Source organism: Carlito syrichta, unplaced genomic scaffold, assembly GCF_000164805.1.
Source record: "Carlito syrichta isolate Samal-C Ts95f unplaced genomic scaffold, Tarsius_syrichta-2.0.1 Scaffold309283, whole genome shotgun sequence".
NCBI lineage: Eukaryota > Metazoa > Chordata > Mammalia > Primates > Tarsiidae > Carlito > Carlito syrichta.
Window position 1 is genome coordinate 1,018,080 of NW_007253379.1, and position 21,753 is coordinate 1,039,832.

A 21,753-nucleotide genomic window follows, 5' to 3' on the forward strand; every position below is an offset into this window, starting at 1 on the left:
ACAGAATCTGATTTTATAGTTTATTAAGCTTATTGACTGTGACTTGCAATAAAAAATATATAAAATAAAAGGGCAAACATTCTCTGAAAAAGAAAGAAGCAAAAGTATTGATCAATCTTTATAAATTAATCTAGAAGAATGTTTTCCTTTATTTTAATTTTTAATTCTTATGTCCAGAATGATATTTAATTCATCCATTTAATATTCTACTTTAAAAAAAAAAAAACTGGCACTATTAATCAGCTTTGTGAAAAGTTCTATTCTTTATTTTTTCAAAGCTGTTTGTTTAATTTCATAGTTAAGAGAAGGAGAGAGGCATTAGAAACAAGGGGAATGTACCAGAAAGTCTGTAGAGAGAATACTTAACATTCGGTGTATTACTTTCTATCCTTTAAAACTTTTGTATCTGACAAGGCTACATTTTATTGGCTGTGAACGATATTGTGTAAAATTAGATTGAGTTAGCATATCTTCCAAACTCCCTGGTGTAGCATATGCAAGCTTTGATTAGAAAATGAGACCTACTATGATTAGCAATAAAAAAATTGGAGACACTTTAACTGGCACATTTGAAGGCTATTCCTTCCAAAAAATATCTGGCTACGTTTCCTTCCATTTCACATTATTGTATAAAGAACCGACTACTATTTGCATGTAATTATTTCTGGATGAGAAAGAGAAGGCAAAGTGAATTTTTAGTCTACATTAGGATTAGCCAAATATAACCAGATATGTATCAACAGTTTCTTCTAAGGCTATTTAGCCATTTAAAATACTTAAAAGTAATCGTGCCTTGTCAATCATTTTATCTGAGCTGAAATCAGCAGTATTCCTTTTAGAAAAGACTCACCCTGTCTACATTGTAGCTGTTAAAATCCACTGCTCATTAGAAAAACTGTTATTCTTGATTCCTCCCCTCTTCTTTACCCTACTTCTAATCTATCATTAAATTTTATAGATTATACCTTCAAAATGTTACAAATTAATCTTCTCTCCATTTCCATTTCCATCAAAATGATCTCTGTGACAGTTAATTTTATGTGTCCAGTTAGTGAGGCTGTGCTGCCCAGTGTCAAACACTAATCTATGTGTTGCTGAGAAAGTATTTTTAAAATGTAATTGACACTTACAATCAGTTGATTTTTTTTTTCCTGAAGATGTGGGGTACAATTCAGAATTAGGTATACAAGTGGACATCGTATAGGTATAGTTTGGACCTCCCTTTGGTCCCCACTTCACCTGGTTTGAGATTGGGTACCCTTATTGATGTTATATGCCACTCCCTCCCCTGGCAGTGTCCCACTACTGCCAAACCCTTTCTTGTAGTATTATGATAGATGTTCAGGGTCCGCTTATGAGTGAGAACATGTGGTACTCAGTTACTTGTTTCTGTGATATATCACTGAATATGATAGACTCCAAATTCATCCAAGTTGCTGCCAAGTCCATAATTTTGTCCTTTTTGGCTGTGTAATATTCCATTGTGTATATGTACCACATTTTAAAAAATCCAGTCCACTTTTGATGGGCAGCACAGTTGGTTCCATGTTTTTGCCATCGTGAATAATGCTGCAATAAACATGCATGTGCAGGTACCTTTTTTACAGGGTGACTTGAGTTCCTCTGGGTATGTTCCCAAAAGGGGGACTGGCGGGTCATATGGAAAGTCATCTTTAGATCTTTTAGGAATCGCCAAACTGTTTTCCAAAGAGGTTGTATCAGTTTACACTCCCACCAACAGTGTAAAAGCTTTCCTTGTCTGCACACCCCCCCACATCTGTTGTTTTTTGTTATTGATGATGGCCATCCTGACTGGGGTTACGTGGTATCTCAGTGTAATTTTAATTTTGATGACTAGTGAGGCTGAGCATTTTTTCATGTATCTGTTGACTGTTTATATGCCTTCTTTTGAGAAGTGTCTATTCATATCTTTGGCCACTTTTTAATAGGGCAGGTTTATATTTCAGCACATTTGAGTTCCTTGTAGATTCTGAATGTTAGGCCTTTGTCAGATATACAGTTGGCAAATATTTTTTCCCATTCCGTAGGCTGCCTCCCTGCTCTTTTGATGGTTTCTTATGTTTTCCAGAAGCTTTTCAGTTTGATGAGTTTCCACTTGTCTATCTTATCTCTTATGGCATGGGTATTTGGGGTTTTGGTCTAGAATTGGTTGCCTACTCCAGTATACGTAAGGGTGTCACCCATGGTTTCTAAGGCTTTCTTATAGTTTGTGGTTTTACACTTAGGTCTTTGATCCATTTAGAGTTGGTGTTTGTATATGGTGATAGGTATCTTTCCCAGCATCACTTACCAAATATGTTCTCATCTCCTCAGTTGTTGTTGGTGGGAACCTTTGTTGAGGATGAGTTGGTTGAGAAATTGAGGTTTTGATTCTGGAGCCTCTATTCTGTTCCATTGGTCCATATGCCTGTTCTTGCACCAATACCAGCTTGTTTTGATTATTGTAACCTTATAGTTAAGTTTAAGGTCTGGGAATGTGATTCCTCCTGCTTTGCTTCTTTTGCTGAGGATTATTTTGACTATTAATGGTCGTTTCTGTTTCCATATGAATTTCTGTATTGCTGTTTCCAGATCTGAGAAGAATGATGTTGGTAACTTAATGGCTATTGCATTAACTCTGTAGATTGCCTTTGGTAGAATGGACATCTTAACAATGGAGACTCTTCTAACCCATGAGCATAGAATATTCTTTCATTTGTTTATGTCTTCTTTGATTTATTTGAGCAGTGTCTTGTAGTTTTTGTTGTAAAGGTCTTTCACTTCTTTGGTTAGGATGATGCTGAGGTATTTCGTTTTATAACCTGTTGATTTTTAGTAAAGGAGATTGACCTTGATAATGTAGGTAGGACTCATCTAATCAGTTGATAGCATATATAGAATCCATGATGATAGATTGATTAATAGATACTTAAAATTATGGTGCTATCTGCTTGTAATCATATATGAAAAGCACTAGAAAAAATACCTTTCCCCTCCCTATGGCCTCTAGGCCCTTGCACAATTCTTCAATCTTAGCCTAAGTAATGCCCCCCAAATCAATTTAAATACCTTGCAATAAAAGGTCATATTTCTTTCCTTCAAGAGCATTTTAAAGTTTGTGATTACATAGCTGTTTTGTCCTTTGCTGTTTATTCTCTGTTTCTTTCCAATAGAGGGGTATAGTCCACAGGGGTAAGGTTGATATTTATATTTTTTAGCATTTTATTCTCGGTGTTAGGATGGTTCTGCATATGGTAGACACTAAGTATTTGCTAAATTAATAGATGTAATAGAATCAATAGTAATTTTAGATAAGTATTTTGAAACAGTGGCACCAAATTCTAACTCACATATAAGAAAACAACAAGATTAAAAAAAGAATCAGAGGAAATCCAAGAAAGAAAACATCACCCAAGCCACAGGCATTAATCTTACAGTCTAGGTCAGAGTAGCAGCAGAGTAGTAAATATCCATATATTTGTGTGTGACATAAAATATATTCTGCTTCTCTATGAGCTCAAGATATGATTCATTTATTCACACTTTTAGAAATCTCCTTTTTATCCAACTCATCTCTGTGAAGCTACTATGAAAGTGATCGTGAATTTGGTTAAAAATATAAAGCTCGTGCTGGGCATGGTGGCTCATGTTTGTAATCCCACACCCTGGGAGGCTGAAATGAGAGAATTGCTTTAGCACAGGAGTTTGAGATCAGCCTGGGCAACACAGTGAGCAGTGGTCTCTACAAAAACCAAAATAAAAAAAAAGACTTTCCAGCAGTAGTGGTATGGACCTATAGTCCCAGCTGCTCAGGAGGCTGAGGCTGGAGGAACACCTGACTCAGAAGGTGGGTTGCAGTGAGCTGAGATCATGACACTGCACTCTGGCCTGGGTGACAGAATGAGACCCTAATTCAAATACATATATAAATAAAACTCAGGATGGCTGCAACTAGGTTTTATTTATGTTGAGTCATGTCATATACCAACTCCTCTAACTGCGGAGAAAAAAAATAAGAATCTTTCCACATTTCAGTGTTCTTACCTACACTGGGGGAAAAAAAACAACTGAGATGAGTGATCTGACAGATCAGAAAAAGCCACAAGTACCTTTAGAGAGTATGATAAAGCAAAAGGAGACAGAGGGCTTTGAAGAAGGAAGGCTCTAGGTAAACTACTGGGCTCCAACAATTGTTATGCAAACTGTCCTGAAGACCGGAGATGTGCATCAAATGCATTAAGTACCTGGCACATAATTTTTTTTTTTTTTGAGCTGGAGTCTCACGCTTGTCGCCCAGGCTGGAGTGCAGTGGCACGCTCACGGCCACCACTGCCTCGACCTGCTGGGCTTAGGCAATCCTTCTGCCTCAGTCTTCCAAGTAGCTGGAACTACAGATGCACGCCACCATAACTGACTCGCTGTCACATGATTTTAATTTCATTTTTAAAAATTCTTATAGGCAGTGTCCTGATGTCCTAACTTTGCTTGATAGGAAAATGTATTATAAGTTGAACACCCCAAATAAAACCTGCTGTGTGCTATCTCTCCTCCATCCTACAACCACCAATTGTGGCACAAGGCAGATCCCAGTTCTTTTAAGATCCAGGGAAAACAGCATAAAGGACCAAGGAAATTTTTCTGGATAAAGTAGTCAACACATGTTTTTCAAAGCACAGAAAAAGATATATAACTTGCATACAGAAGTGAATTTGTATTCTTCAGCAATGGCTGCAAGCAGACAGACAGACAGATGGCAGAGGGAGAGTCATAGAATTTCTCAGCGTGCTCCTTGAAATGACCAGTTTGAGAACTGCAGGCAGCTGGGACAGTCACTGTAGGTTTTCTTTTAGTTCTTGTAGTTCTTGATTCCATGAAACTTAGCTGAAGCTGACTTGGTCTTTATATGTCCAGCACTTCTAATGACCATGCAAACGTCCAATTCTCCCTATTGAAAGGATTCCTACTTTGAATACCTAGACTGCCTAAAGAACAGATGTGTAGGAAATCCTAGAACCTGCCAAATGTAATTTGAGAGTTTGTTATATTTGAATTAGGGTGATATCAATTATATATTAAGTTTTATATTATATCTAGTTTTATTTATAGACTCTGGAATGAGCCCACTCCATCCTTGATTGTCCTTATAAATTTCTAAGTTGACATCATCTCAATATGATTATAAATTCACAGACCATTTTTTTCTTTTCATCAGCTGAAACTGTTGTAGTCTTGTGTCCTTAGAAAGCAGCCTAGATAAGCAGCACAACTAAGAGTAGTGTTTGGCAAACCATGAAGGCCTTTGAGTTGACTATGGGGCAAGGGAGGACATTTGTGTCTTTCTCCTCCCCAACTAGAGTAGCTCCTGGAAGCTCAAAGTTGAACAAAGGATTCCACTAGGGCTGGTGTGCAGGAATAAACATGGGCACTACAGAATCATGCCTATTTCTCTTAGTTCTTCTTATGTGGACCATCTCAATATGCTATCCTGTTCCATATTGTTTTTTGTGAGATAAAGATCTACTTTCCTACTATAAGAAGGAAAGATACTTATATGTGTGGAAATGTTAAATATTTTGTATTGATGAAAGATATAATAGCCGATAAGACAAAGGAGAAAGAAACAAATGTTAAAATGTTTAACATGGCTTCATGAAGAACCTAGATTTTATTATTTTTCTTCCCTTATTGAAATAATTATTTCCCTGAAATACATTTTTAAATAAACCAAGAGTAACTTTGTATTAGTTCTAAATACTTCCTCAACTAATATTTTCATTATCATAGAAATTCGCCAGTTTATCTTTTCTTGCTTGATTAAAGACATAAACACGGAAGTTAAATTACTTATTCCAGAATGACTTGGTCAGTGGCACTTTTGTGTCTTTTAAAAACAATTTATTTTATTTCTAAAATGTGGGGTGTGATTCAGGATTAGGTATATAAGTGGTCATCGTACAGGTAAAGTTTGGGCCTCCCTTTGGTCCCCACTTTGCCTGGTTTGAGAACAGGTAGCCTTATTAATGGTGCCCCCCTCCCTCCCAGGCAGTTTCTGACTACTACCAACCCTTTTCTTATAGCATTATGGGTCCGCTTATGAGTGAGAACATGTGGTACTTGGTTCTTTGTTTCTGTGATAAATCACTGAGTATTATAGACCCTAAATCTATCCAAGTTGCTGCGAAGTCCATCATTTTGTTCTTCTTTATGACCCCATAATGTGTATAGGTACTACATATTTTTTTAGCCAGTTCACTTTCAATGGGCAGTATGGTTGGTTCCATGTTTTTGTTATTACAAATAGTGCTGCAATAAACATATGTGTGCAGGTGTCTTCACTATAGAATGACTTAAGTTCTTTCAAGTATATTCCCAGAAGGGGGCTCTTCTGTGTCTTAGGCCTGCATCTCTACATTCTGCCCTGTGATTCCTCCTGTATTTTACAGTGTTACTTACATAAAAACATTTCAACTATAATATGTAAAATTTAGCAGACAAATATCCCTCCATTTTTAACCACAACTATGATTTGTGAAAACATGAAGGAGTGGTCAATTTTTTAGACAAGATAATTGTATTGATTTCAGGACAATAGGGCATACAGAGGTAGGAATAGATTTAGTACCTCACAGATGCATTTTTGCAACTATCAGGTTTAGGAGATGTAATTCAGCAAATGTGGAAAATGGAATCTATAAAATATTTGGCTCTATTAACACCAAAATATAACTAAATTTATTGATGACTTCTGAGCAAACTAGGGATAATTTGGATCAATGTATGAGCACTAGTAGAAAGAGCAATGGTTTCAGAGAAAACAAACTAGGCTCAAACCCCATTTTGCCACATGTTAACATTTCCTATGCCTCAGTTTTCTTATCCGTATAGAGGGAATAATAAGACAGATCTGGCAGAATTGATAGAAATGTTATAAACAATATATGAAAACTGTGTAGCATAGTGCCTGGTACAAAATAAATCATCTTTTGTAATAAGTATTGTTATGCTTGCCTGTCTTAATTATTGAATGTATTATCAAACCACAGTTTGACTTCAAACTGGCAATGTGTCTTGACTTACAAATATGGCAACAGTAATTTTTTCCCACTTTAAGTAAAAAGAAGCCTCAAACCTGAAAGATAAATTTTTATAAAATCCACATAGTGTGCACACATGGATTTCTATTTTGATATTAGCAGACTGAATCTCAGATTAATTAGCCTTATGAAGTCACTGCTGTCAATTGAAATTTTTATAACAAGTTTTTAGTATCTAGTCAAATTGCAAGTGAATGTTATCTGTCACAGCGATATATGTTCTTTGTTTTAATATTAACAAAATGGATGGCTGAAAAGTGAAGTTTGAATTTTGGTGTATTAATTTGGTTTCTCTTAAAATGTGGGGACTTTTTTTACTCCTTTTAGAATTGGGAACTTTAAAATATGAAAGAAATACATAATTTTAATGTTAATGTATGTATTTATTCATAAAAGGGTAGAAGAGAATGTATATAATGTTCAACATTATAAAGATTTTGTATATGAGCCAGGTCTTCAACCCTCTTTGGGAAATTTTACATTGTGTAGATTACAAAATTCTGTATTCATGCATAGATTCTTCTGTGCAAGTGACCTCTATTAAAAATATTTTAAAAGCATTATGGTAATTCTTAATCACTAGTTATTTTTCATAATCTAAAGAAATCAGAGGCATTGCTGATAGAATCAATGACAAGAGAAACAATGGAGGGACTTTAGCTCCATTCACACCACCCACACCTCACCCAAAGAAAAAGTACAACCTGAACAAAGTAGTCATTATCTCGACCAAACACTGAACATAGGGCTCTATCAGGACTTATATAACTAACTCTAATTAAAACATCATAAAACTATATAATGAGATCACTATTATTATGAAGTGATTGGGTAGGGTTGGGTTTCAATCTCTTACATTCTCAAAATCAAATGTAGATACTGAATACATTGCTGGAAATCTGATCACAGGATATCCGAAAAATGTATTTTTTAACAGTTTTGTCTCCTGTCATTGCTTGCCTAAATTTAAACTAGTTCTAACATCTTTCAAAAGCAAAGTTTTGGGAGCTTATGTTTTGAAAGTACTTTTAATGGATTGCTTGCTTTGTTTATTCTTTTGTTAGAGGCAGAAGCATCTTGACATTTACATTGCTATTTTCCTGCTTTCAAGGATGCTAACAAAAAATTGTTTTGGCTTGGGCTTGGAATAGCTCAAAATGGTCCTCTGAACTTCCACAAGGTCATGTTAGCAATCTGTGAAACAACTTCCTTTATTATGAACCTGTTGCAACATCTTTTATAAGGACAAAATTATACACACACACACACACACACACACACACACACACAGGAGCATATATGCATGCAGATACTGTCCCTCAACTTACAAATGGGCTGTGCTCCCATTTGTAATGTGCTTATGGCCATTGCTTGAAACTAAGAAGTATCATCCCAAAGAGACAATGTTATAAATATGCTTACTTAGATAACCCCTACAGTCCATTTAACCAAGATGTAGCTGGAATACTACATAATAGCCAGACGCGGTGGTTTAAGCCTGTAATCCCAGCACGTTGCGAGGCAGAGATGAGCCTGAGCAACTTGGCAAGGCCTCGTCTCTACAACAAATCAAAAAAGTAGCTGGGCATGGTGGCACATGCTTGTGGTTCTAGCTACTTGGAAGGCTGAAGCAGAAGAATTGCCAGAACCCAGCAGGTCGAGGCTGTGAAGTCCATGAGTGTGCCACTGCACTCCAGCCTAGGTGACAGAATGAGACTGCAACTCAAAAAAAAACAAAAAAAGAAAGAAAGAAAAGAAAGAAAGACGACATAAGAGAGAACAATAGGATGATACTGGCACAAAATCAATAGTAGTCTTTTAAAGATAATCATTAGCCTTTAATTCATCACTCATGTTGGCACTTGAAATTGTTCACTCTTCCTGGGAGTCCCATTTCTACTTAGTAGTCAGCATTAGACTCTGGCTCTTGTTTGCTTCCTTCTCAATTCCCCACACCCTTCAAATAAATAAAAAAGGAACAGTGGATCTCTGATTCTCCTCCCCAAAGCCACATCAAATTTCCTGTTTTGGGTAAAATTGTCCTGTGATTCCGTCTAACCACAGTAGTGCAACAATGTGTGTGTGTGTGAAGAAGAGAAACCCTTACTAGCTTTTGCGGTTCAACTGCTATCTAAATGCATAGAGAGGCTAAAGATGAAATTTTGTGCAGATATGCTATACCAATGTATAATTGTGAGGTCATGTGGCTACATCCTACACCCACATACAGATGGTGCCAAAAAAAAAAAAAAAAAAATGTATACATGCTTTAAGAAGGGAAAAACAGCTATCTTAAGATTGAAATACAAAATCACCAGTCTGTCGTAAGGTGATGCTAGCATTTGAGTGAATGCCATAGTACATACTGTTACCATAATTCAATTCAACTTTGAAAAGTAATACATAGAAAACATCTCTTAAAATGTGTATGCATTTTTTGGCACCCCAGTATTTGAGTTGCCCACTAGTAGTAAACCTCGTCAATAATATTTTTGCTGACAGCAGTTTTGAAATCCCATGGCTTTCTACTTGTATGCTAAAAGTTTTAAGTCAAAGATTTTTCTGTGTCTATAAAGTTTAATACAATCACTTTAAATGAAGAAAGTGGCAATAACCATTGCTCTCCCATTTTAAGATCATGTAGGGTGGTATATGAGTGAGAAGAGAAAGATAATGGAAACACAAGACCAGCCTCAAGAATTTGTGCCCTTAAACATAGGAGTAATTTGTGATAAGGCAGAAAATCTTGCTGAAATTTGCTAAAACAAGCTAGGAAGAATGAATTTTGACAAGGTACTAAATCTCAATCACAAAATGGTTAGTGCCAAAATCTAAAAAGTGGTTCAAATGTCAAACCCTAAAACACATAGGAGAATTTGCCTCAGAAGACCACATGCTTACGACTGCTCCCCGAACACCTAAAGAAGGTGATTTGAGAGAAGGCTTTTCTACTGGAAAACGTTTGTCATTCATTGTCCAGATTTATTCTGTTAGCAAGTGCTATTTAGATATTTTATTTACTCTCTTTTTTAAACTGCATACTTAATCCTCCCAAATTCTTTATTTTTTATAACATGTTGCGACACCTCAATTAGCAAGCAATTAGCATATATTTAATTGGGGAAGAGAATACATATTAAAAATTTAGAATGAAAGAAATACTTCACTGCAGCTATCCTGGAGAAAGAAAATGTGTTGTGTCACTTACTTTCTAAATAGTTCTTCCTTGGTTAAGAGTGATATGGGATTCAACTATGGAAATGAGAAAACTATCAGAATCTGAAGTAAAAACAGTAGAATGGTATAAAAATTACTTTTATTTTGTAAAATTTGTGTAGGAGTCTATTGTTTATAATTTATCTTCTTATATTTTATCCTCATTTAATTTTATTTTATCTTAACATTAGTGATTTTTTAGATCTATTTTAGAAATGAGAAATTGATGCTGAGTTACTGTTTTCTTGCTGCAGATCAGCTAAGAAATAAAAGACAAATTGTCTTACTCAAACCTCCTTCCACTTTTAAAAATCTTAAGTCCAATGCTCTCCCTACAATATCACTGTGGCATGCTAGTCTTAATTCTGAAAGCTATTCTACTATGGACAAATGAGAGGCTGATAGCAAAATGCAATATCAATAGTACAAGTGTATATGACAAGTGAGAAAAGTCAATTCAGTGGAGAAAGGATCAACTTAACAAACCACACTAGAGCAACTGAACAATCCACATGCAAACATAAAATAAAAAGAAAGAACCTACGTACAGACCTTATACCTTTCACAAAAACTAACTCACCATTGATCATAGACCTTGATGTAGTTTGGACATTTGCTTCCTTCAAATCTGTTAAAATGTGACCCCTATTGTTGGAATTGGAGCCTAGAAGGAGGTGTCTGAGTCATGAGGACAGATCTCTCATAAACAGCTTGGCGTCCTCCCTGTGGTAATGAGTTAGTTCTCTCTCTTTCAGTTCCCATGAGATCTGACTGTTAAAAAGAGCCTGGAACCTCCTCTCTCCCTTGTTCCCTAGAGCTGCTTCCCCTCCCCCTTCTGCCAGGATTGGAAACTTCCAGAGATCTCACCAGAAGCTGAGCAGATGACAGCACCTTGCTTTCTGTACAACCTACAGAATCATGAACCAAATAAATCTCATTCACTATAGATTACTTAGCTTCAGGTATTTCTTGTTATAACAACATGAAATACTCTAATACAGACCTAAATGTAGAATATAAAACTATAAAACACCTAGAAGACAACATAGAAGAAAATCTACCTGACCTTGGATTTAACAATTACTTTTTAGACACAACACAAAAAGCCCAATACAGGAAAGAAAAGTGGCAAACTGGATTTCATTAAAATTAAAAACTCCTTCTCTACAAAAGACACTGCTTAGAGAATGAAAAGATAAGTCATAGATTATAGGAAATTCTTTGGCAAAACACATATCTAACAGATAGAGGATTGGTATCCAAAATATAAAAAGAAATGCTTAAAACCCAACAATAAGAAAACTCAATTTTCAAAATGGTCAAGAGATCTAAACAGATACCTCATCAAAAAAAAAAATATATATATATATATATATACACAGATGGAAAAAAAACATATGAAAAGATGCTCAACATAATACATTGTTAGGAAAATACAAATTCAAATAGCAATAAGATACTAATATATACCTATTAGAATAGCTAACATCCAAAATGTTGATCAACAAATGCTCTTAAGGATGTGAAACAGCAGAAAAATCTCATTCACTGTTGGTGGGAATGAAAAATAGTAAACCACTTTGGAAGGAAGTTTGGCAGTTTCTTAGCAAAGTTAAACATAGGCTGACCATACAATCCAGCAATAGGGCTCTTTAGTATTTGCCCAAATGAACTGAAATGTATGTCCACACAAAAACCTGCACACAAATGTATCTAGCAGTTTTCTTTACAACTGCCAAAACTTGAAAGCAACAAAAATGTCTTTCAATAGATGAATATTTCTGTATGAATTTCTGTATTGTCATTTCCAGGTCTAAGAAGAATGATGTTGGTAATTCAATGGGTATTGCATTAAATCCACAGATTGCCTTAGGTAGGATGGACATCTTAACAATGTAGATTCTTCCACACCATGAGCATGGAATATTTTTCCATTTGTTTGTGTCATCTTTGATTTCTTCAGGCAGTGTTTTATAGTTTTCATTGAAGAGGTCTTTCACTTCTGTGGTTAGGAAGATGCCAAGGTTTTTTTTTTTTTTTTTTTTTTGACTATTACGAATGAGATTGTGCTTTTTATTTGGGTTTTTGTTTGCTTATTGTTGGTGTAGGAATGTGACTGTCTTTTGCATGTTTATTTTATACCCTGAAACTTTGCCAAAATCCTTTATCAGTGCAAGGAGGTTTTTGACAGATTTTCTTGGGCATCTAACGTATAGGATCATGTCATTTGCAAAGAGGAATAATTTAACATCCTCTTTTCATACTTAGATATCCCTGATTTCCTTCTCTTGCCTGATCACTCTAGCTAGGATTTCCAACACTATGTTGAACAAGAAGGGTGAGAGTGGGCAGCCTTGTCTTGTTCCGGTTTTCAGAGGAAATGTTTCCAGTTTCTGTCTGTTTATCAATATGATGGCTGTGGGTTTATCGTAGCTGGTACTTAGGGTATGTCCTTCTATGCCTAGGTATTTGAGGGTTTGTATCAAGAAGGGAGGCTGGATTTTATCAAAAACTTTTTCTACATCTAATCATATAATCATGTGGTTTGTTTTTACATCTGTTGATGTATTTAATTATGTTTATGGTCTTGTGGATATTGATCCAGCCCTGAATCCTGGGGATGAAACCTACTTGGTCATGGTAGATGACTTTTTAGATGTGTTGTTGGATCTGGTTTGCTAGAATCCTGTTGAGAATTTTTACATCTGTGTTCATTAAGCATACTGGCCTATAGTTATCTTTCTTTGTTGGATCTTTCTCCAGTTTGAGTATCAATGTGATGTTAGCGTCATAGAATGATTTGGAGAGAGTTCCATCTTTCTCAATTGCCTGGAATACTTTCAGTAGGATTGGTACCAGCTCCTCCTTGTATGTTTGTAGAATTCTGTTGGAAAGCCATCTGGTCCAGGGTTTTTTTTTTTTTTTGTAGGTAGTTTTCTTATAATGAAGTCAATTTCCTGGATTGTTATTGGTCTATTAAGGATCACAATTTCTTCTTGTTTCAGCCTTGGGAGGTTGTGTGATGTCAGAAAGTCTTCCATTTCATTTAGGCTTTTAAGTTTGTTTCCATACAAATGTACATAGTAACAGATGACTGGATAAACAAACGAATACAGCTATACAATGGAATACATAAGTGTGGAAAAAATGTAACCATATTGTAAAGTGAAAGAAGCCAATCTGAAAAGGTTGCATGGTGGACTACCCCAAGTATGTGACATTCTGGAAAAAGCAAAATTATGGAGACAGTTAAAAGATCAGTGGTTGCCAGAGGCTCGGTTGTTTAGGAAGGAGAGATTAGCAGGTGAAGCATAAGAGACTGTTAGAGCAGGAAAACTATTATGTATAACGCTGTAATGATGGATACGTGTCATTTTACATTTGTCAAAGCCCACGGGATATAAAATCTAAAGAGGAAATCCTGATATAAGCAATGTACTTTAGTTAACAATAACGTGTCTATATTGGCTCATCAATTTTACGTCTGGAAGGACTCATTGTAACACATGCACCAATTACTGCCAGACATTAACAATAAGGGTAACTGTGTTTGAAAGGGGAGAGGATAGTGAGAGACTATATAGAAACCCTGTACTTTCTGCTCAATTGTTCTTTAAACACAAACCTGCTTTAAAAATAAAGTCTATCAATGTTTTTAAAGAGTATGAGAAGGGGACCCCAAAACCTAGAATTTATTTATTAAAAAAAATATATATATATTTTACACGTTTAAACTCTAGTCATCTTCAAAGTACTCTCTGTTAGAGGTAACACACTTATTGAGACTTTTCTCCACTGCTCAAAACAGTTTTTGAACTTGTCAATTTTGATGTCTTTTAGTGCTTCTGCCATTTTTTGTTTCACCTCTTCTATATCGGCAAAACATTTTCCTTTAAGACTTTTTTTCATTTGGGAAAACAGAAAAAAGTAATTCAGGGCAAGATTGGGTGAATAGGGATGGTAGGGCACCAGGGTCCTGCCAGTTTTGGTCAAAAACTGCAGAACACTCAGTGAAGTGTGGGCAGGTGCACTTGTAAATCACTCATCATGAAATAGTCAAACGCACTGAAAGAATCTCAAAAAAAAAAAAAAAATCACTGAAGCTGAATGTAGCCTCTCACACCACTAGCCTCTCACAACAATGCAATGATGCCAACGGGACATGCTCCTAGAGGGGGAAGCCTGTACTACAAAAGAGCTGCCTTCCAAAAGATAATTGTGTTTTCTGGGAAGAGGTCCCCCCTTGTACATTATACTTGGAATGCACAGATTCACCTGGTCAAAGCCCTCACTTTGTTTTTGCAAAGAAATAACTATAGGGGTAAAGAGGAATTCAACAACAAAACATAGATGCCAAGAGACCATCTCTCCAGACACATCCAGTCCTTAGCAGTGGCTGGGTAGTTCCTATGGGAATCAGAGTAAAGGAAGGAATGAAACAGGAGATTTAGAATTCTGAAGAAAATACATAACCCCCTCCCTACTCAGGGGCAATGAGTCAAGTTTTACATTGCTGGATTGACATTTTGTGATACTCTGTGATTGTCAATGTACTTTCCTTTCGTGGCCCCTGACTTGGTGGGCCTTGGTTTCACCTGTTTCCCACTGCCACCTAAGCTCAGCTCTGCCTCAGCTCTTGGCAGCTTTTTCTTTTATGCCACCCGCGGTCTACCCTTGTGATCTTTTTCTCTGCCCTTACTCAGGATTAGAAGTCCCTTGAAAATAGAGATAGTGAGATTTAATAATGTGAGTTTCCACTGAATCATGGTCTTGGAGGTAGAAATGACTAGAAGTTATTTTAACAGATATTTATATACTTACCTGGAGACACTGACTGATGCATTACCTAACTGGCTGGGCAAATGGGACAGAGAGAAGGCTCTTTCCACTGCTTAACCCTGCTTTTCCCACTTAGTCTGAGGGGAATCCTAAAAACAACCTGAAATAAAATTCTCAGAGCCACTCCATCCCTAAATTAACCAAGTCTTCCTTAACATCGTCTTCCAAATTTGTTCTTTTCTCTTCATTCCTGACACCAACGTGTCAAATCATGTTCTTTTCACCCACATCTTTCTTACCCCCACAATCCTCCTGAAGGTTTCTGCTCTCTCGACTCCAGAGCACCCTATCAGGAGCACCAGATAAATCCTACTAACAACATAGATTTCTGTGTGGCTTTTGTGTGTGTGAAAAATAAAGCCCGACTCTCAACAGAGCATTTAAGGGACTCCACAACTTGACCCGATCTTCTGTTCCATAAACACAAAACCGGTAAGTCACTCAAACTATTTTACTTCGTATTCTCCACTCTTTAGCTTATCACCCACCAACTCTCTTTTGTGTCTTTCTTCACACCATCCTCCTGGAAATGCTCGCGAATTTAATGGCACACTACCTACCCCTCAAACCCAGTAAGTCTCTCTCTTTCTCTATGAAGTTTCTCCTGACTGCCACAAGATAATTCCTTCTTCACTGAATCCCAAAAGTACTTCTTGACTGTAGCATTTATTGGGCACTTTGCATAAGTATTCTGGAGCTTTACTTGATGTATGATTTATGCATTTTACCTCTTGAATTAGCTTAAGCTCCTTGAAGTTAGGAATTCTATACAGCAAGTTTTCAGCTGTACTTCACAGAGCAATGGTGAATAAGGGTTTAATTATATGAATTGCAGTCAGCTTTAGAGGTAGTATCATAGGATTAAAACTCTTTGACTCTTCTGGTGTCAAATTATGGAGAAAATGCTTCTGCATATTCTAAAAATAATATATTTCAATATTTAGTGACACTTTCATAGAGATAGGGTTCTATGGAGGCATGAAACAAATACCAAATGCAATATTTAGCTTTGTACTGTAAACTTCTGTCAACAACTTTCTTAAAAAGCAAATCATTACTTAATCCTTATATATTTGATAACAATTTTCATAACACCAATTCGTTGGTGAGTGAGATGTGAATAACATCTCTAAAAACTGTTAAACATTAAAAAGTAAACCCTGTTCACTAAATGTCCTTCTTTATAATGCAATTAACCATTTTTTCTTTTCTTTACATAATTGTAGTTATACTCAAGATTGCTTTTCATTTTCTGAAACTCAAATTTTTACTTTAAATATTTCCTCCCTCATAAAGGATGTGCTTAAGAGGATTAATAGCAGAAATTCTATTGTAATTTTGAAATATTTGCATCAATAATTTTTAAAAATGTAAATTCTTTACCAAGAGAAAGACATGAAGTAGGATGATTTGTTATATAGATCATAAATGAAGTACAAATTCATGACAATCCTGAAATAAAGGTCAGTCAGATACATCAAAATGAAACTAATCTATTTATAATATTTGACACATTTGAATTCATAGAAAAGAATGATAGACATGTATCCTTTTAATCCTATAGTAATAATTTAGTACAATGCCAAAATGTTGAACCAAAAGCTTTCTATCCTAAGGTTTGACATATGAGTTAGAACACTATTATAATCAACATTATGAAGCTTGCATAATGAGAACACTAGATATTCTGCAATCATATTACTAACAGGAAAAATATCACTTGTTTAAGCATTTTTTAACATGAGGCAGACAGACATTTACTTTTCTACTCAAAATGCATGATAAAGTAAATTGAGTTCATAAATATTATTACAGTGGTACTAAAATGTTTATTGGATGAATAACTCATATCATAGGGGGTCTTTCTAGTGCAAGTCCAAGAGAGGCAAATGGAAAAAAGGCTAGTATACCATCATACCCAAAACCATATTATTCACACATGAGTTTTATTCATTTCGGAATTTTTCTTAAATTAACAGTAAAGGAAATAGAATAATTTACTATATATATTATAAAAACATAATTTACCTAGTCTAGTACTGTTTAGTAATGCTGGATTTAATGTGGTTTAATTTTTCTCCTTAGCAGGTATAATTCTACCATATTTACTTCTTTGTTCACTCTGCTTCCCCATCTCCACCATTAGAATACACTTCATCAGGAGAGATGCTTTTAACGAGGTGATTGCATGTCTCTGATGCTTAAAAAAATACATGAAGTATATAAAGTGCCTTCACAATATCTATAAATGAATATTTTTCCAAGTTTCATGATACAGAATCATGGTGTTGGAAAAATATGTAAAATATGAATTTTAATATGTGAATTTGAGTTTAAAATCATAAAGGAAAATCACCAAATATCAGAAGTGGAAAAGGTATTTTATTATTATTCCATCATCTTACTTTATAGATGTAAAAATTAGTATGTGGAGAGATTAAGCGACCTGTCAGATCACAGAACTTTGATAATAAAAGTCACCTTAAACCTGATGTAGTCCAGTATTCAGGTGCTTAGGACTTCCCAGCCACTCTTTTAACATCTGCAGTGATAGTGTTTTCATTACCTTATAAGAGCACCACATTTAGTCTTTTAAAAACATTATTTGTTAGAAACTTCTTTCTCATACATAGTTAAGATTTCTATACGTGTGCACCAATTCTTTAGTCCTAGTTCTATCCTTTGGTCATGCACAGTATGTCTAATAAAAGGTTTATTATTTAAAAAGGCAAGAGACAAACAAGTGTAGGGAGAAGAGTGAGGGAGGAGGATTGCTTAGCCCAGAACTTTCACTCATAAAGGGCCACACATTTTCAAACATATATTAAATTGTCATATTTATATACCCACTCTATATACATACACATGGAAAGGTATGCATATTTATATCTTGTGTCTTGTAGAAACATCAATTAAATAAAGACATTTTGCCGGGCTTGGTGGCTCAGCCTGTAATCCCGTGCCTTGGGAGGCAGAGGTGAGGGGATTGCCTGAGCCCATGGGTTCGAGACCCGCCTGGGCAACTTGGCAAGACCTCATCTCTACAATAAATCACAAAATCAGCCGGGCGTGGTAGAGCGCGCCTGTAGTTCCAGGTACTTGGAAGGCTGAGGCGGCAGGATCGCCGGAGCCCAGCAGGTCGAGGCTGCAGTGGCCCGGGAGCGGCCACTGCACTCCAGTCTGGGCAAGAGAGTGAAAATCCAACTCAAAAAAAAATAAAAATAAAAATAAAGACATTTTAATCATAATCTCTTAAACTCCATTTTCCCTTTGTTTGTTTTGTACTGTTTCTGGAACTGCAAAAACGAAACCATGTTGTCCTAATCTTGTCCTCTAAGAATTCAGATCTAATCTCTCTTCTACATGATAACTGTTAAAATGCTTTCAAAAACACTCCATCGTGGCTCTCCAACCAAATATCCTTAATTTCCCAGTTGTTTCTAATCTGTCTACATTTCACTCCCCTCTAAATAGTAAATGTATTTAACTCCCTCATAAAGTGGAGTTTCTAGAATTAAACACAACAATCTAGATGTGATCTTACTAGGACAAAATAGCTGGGGCCTATCTCCTGATCCATTCGGGCAAGTATATTTCTCTCCATTAAACCTAGAATATCATTTGTTTTTCACCGGCCTTATTACGTGACTCATTCAAATCAATATAAAAAAAATCCTTAGTCTTTTTCTATTTGCTAGTGCTAAACCAAGTTTCCTTTATTCTGTCTTTATGCAGTTTTACTTTTCTTGGGGGGAGAGCAATAGTCCTCAAATTATAAATAACTGCTTTACAGGTTTTTTACTGTTAAGCGATGTTCACAGAAGGTACATATTTGGAAAGGTAAACATAAAAATGTAATTGAGGACAAAAATATATAAATTTTGAGACACGTATCCTACCTATAAAAGCCTGGTGGTGCCTGCTGTACCAGGAAGCTTTTCTCCATGTCTTGAAGAATGTCGTTCAGCATCCGGACGCGAATGGGAGCTCTTTCTTTGGGATCATTAGCAGGTCGCATCTCATCTGACTGAAAGATTTCGGCACTCTCCCGCAGGTGTGATGCCATAGCTAGCAGCTGATGAGTATTGGGCTGATCACCTGGTGAAGATAAATGAGTCCATCTCAGAAGAGACATCCCAAAGGAGCAAAATAAGCATTTTGCAATTATGACTCTAAGTTATAAATCAGAAAGTCCATTGAAGACAGAGGTGAGTATCATGACGATTCTCTTTTTTCTGTCACTTGACAAAAGGATATACAGGTGTATTTGAATCTTACCTGTTACAAGGAAAAAGAATCCACATCAATTAAACTTTGATAATAAATTTATTTTGCCGAAAGAAGTTTGTCTAAACTTGTTTTTATAATCTGCTAAATTAAGTCTGTTACTACTCATATAATAACACAAATAGGTACAGTACTGATTGTTAGGAGATTGCTATATTCCAGGCATTTAATATTTACCAAACTGAGAATTAAGTAAAGTAAGCAAACTGCTATAAGCTGTGAAGCAAGTAAATAACAGGCTAGAATTAGAATTAGAAGCGTGTGTGTGTGTGTGTGTGTGTGTGTGTGCGTGTGTGTGTGTGTGTGTGTGTGTGTGTATATGTGTGTGTGTGTTGGAGTCTCACTCTGTCATCCAGGTTGGAGTGCAGTGACATACTCAAGGTCACCGCAGCCTCAACCTGCTGGGCTCAGGCTATCCTTCCACCTCAGCCTTCCAAGTAGCTGGAACTACTACAGGAGTGTGCTACTAGGCCCAGCTTATTTTTTGATTTATTGTAGAGACGAGGTCGCACCAAGTTGCCCAGGCTGGTCTCGAACCCACAGGCTCAGGCAATCTCACCTCAGCCTCCCAAAGTACTGGAATGAAGCCTGGTTTTTTGACTCAGAAATTCATTCTTAACATGGAGAAGCTTACATTTTGGAAAAAAAAAAAATGTAAGTGGAGTTATCGTTTCTTCTGAGAATATGAGATATGTTACTATGTTACTCTATGTTGTTAAGTGTCTATTAGGGTCTTTTTTCTTTACTAGAAATCTCTTGTAATGGAAAGTTTAACTACATCTTTCACCTAAAAAATACTGAAAACTATTCTATGTATGTTTGCATTTCTTTCTTGCTTTCTTTTTTTTGATTTTGAGATCATTTGTGTTTGTTTCTTTTCCATTTATTGGTGTAATTTACTGAAAGTTATTCTAATACGAATGGCAGCAACAAAAGGTCCACAGGACATACTTTTGACTAACAGAAAGGCAACACTTGTAGAGTGCTGTGCTGGACCTTAGAGTCAGTCTACCTGATTTTAAATCCGTTATATCAGATAGTATTTGTGTGATGATTGGTAATGTCACTGAGCTTCAGTGTCCTCATCTGTAAAAGGAATATAATAATAGTACCTACTTCATATATTTTTATGAGGATTGAATAATTAATATTTGTGGCGAAAGATTAGGAAAGAATTCTCCCAAAGTTCAAGGGTTAGCAGTTGCCAGAACACCTAGTCTTTATGAAAATGCAGATTCCTAGACCTGCTGAATCTCCCTGGGGGAAGATCTTGAGAATCTTCATTTTAATATGCTATTCAGATTATTGTATACATATTAAAGTTTAAGAAAAATGATCAAAAGGTGATATGCCAAGAAAAGGAAGACTAGGTTAGATATATAGAGGATACATTAAATATTTTTATCGCAAAATTACCAACTTCTAATATAATGATCGGTATTGTTCCTCACCTTAATTTGATGGAGACTTTTACATGTCCATTTCTTTAGAGACTAGCACAGTGTTGACACTCAATAATTGTTTATGAAATAAACAAAGTAGAATCAGTAAAATATGTTGAGAAAAAATCCAATAATAAAAGAAGACTACGTAAGGAGATAAGTAGTTTTATAAAGGGTACAAAGAGATTAACAGGTGGGCTTACATGGAATGTACTTAGAGAATACAATAATTTTTGCTAATTTTAAATATCTACAAAACTAGTTAAAGCTCATGGTAGAAGGAGAAATAGTACTTGAAGCTAATAGTTATCTCCCTAATCATTGACATTAACAATATGAATAAAATCAATTGTAGGCATTCACAAGGTTTTAACATTTGAAGTTTTCAAAGGGCCTTCCACATTCATTAATTATCTTTTTTGATTTCACATCAAAACTTAAGGTTTCAAGGGGACATGTTTTTGTTCATTTTGAAAATCCAGCCCTTAAATAACTTCATCAATATCATTTTTGAAGATATGGTTTATCCAAAATTATGATGGTTCACCAAAGTTAATGTGTAGGGAACATCAAGGGAATATCTTTGCACAAGGAAAGAATGAGATGGACAAGGCGCATTTAGACTGGAATTGAAAGACTGAACAACAGAAAAAACAAGTTTGACATCCTTGAGAGTCTTCCATTTAAGAAAGAAAAATCTGTTCTGATCTAACGTACACTACAGAATTGAAGACATTACTACTGAATCAAGTGAGACAAATTGTACCATTCTACCTTACTTAGCTTTAAATGAATTTATCTTTCGTGATAGTGCAGACATGAAGAACTGACAGTTTTAGGAACTGGCTAGCTCCAGAAAGACCCTGATAGTGGAA

At 35.7% G+C, this 21,753-nt stretch overlaps 1 protein-coding gene across 1 annotated transcript in view; it reads right to left on the bottom strand.

Moving 5' to 3' along the window:
• NAALADL2 (N-acetylated alpha-linked acidic dipeptidase like 2) overlaps window positions 1-21,753 on the bottom strand; it is a 592,600-nt gene that overhangs the window by 28,248 nt on the left and 542,599 nt on the right. The window contains exon 10 of the mRNA XM_021717095.1: window positions 19,049-19,247. Within this exon, the coding sequence (XP_021572770.1) occupies window positions 19,049-19,247 (199 nt within the window). The remainder of the gene's footprint in view (window positions 1-19,048; window positions 19,248-21,753) is intronic.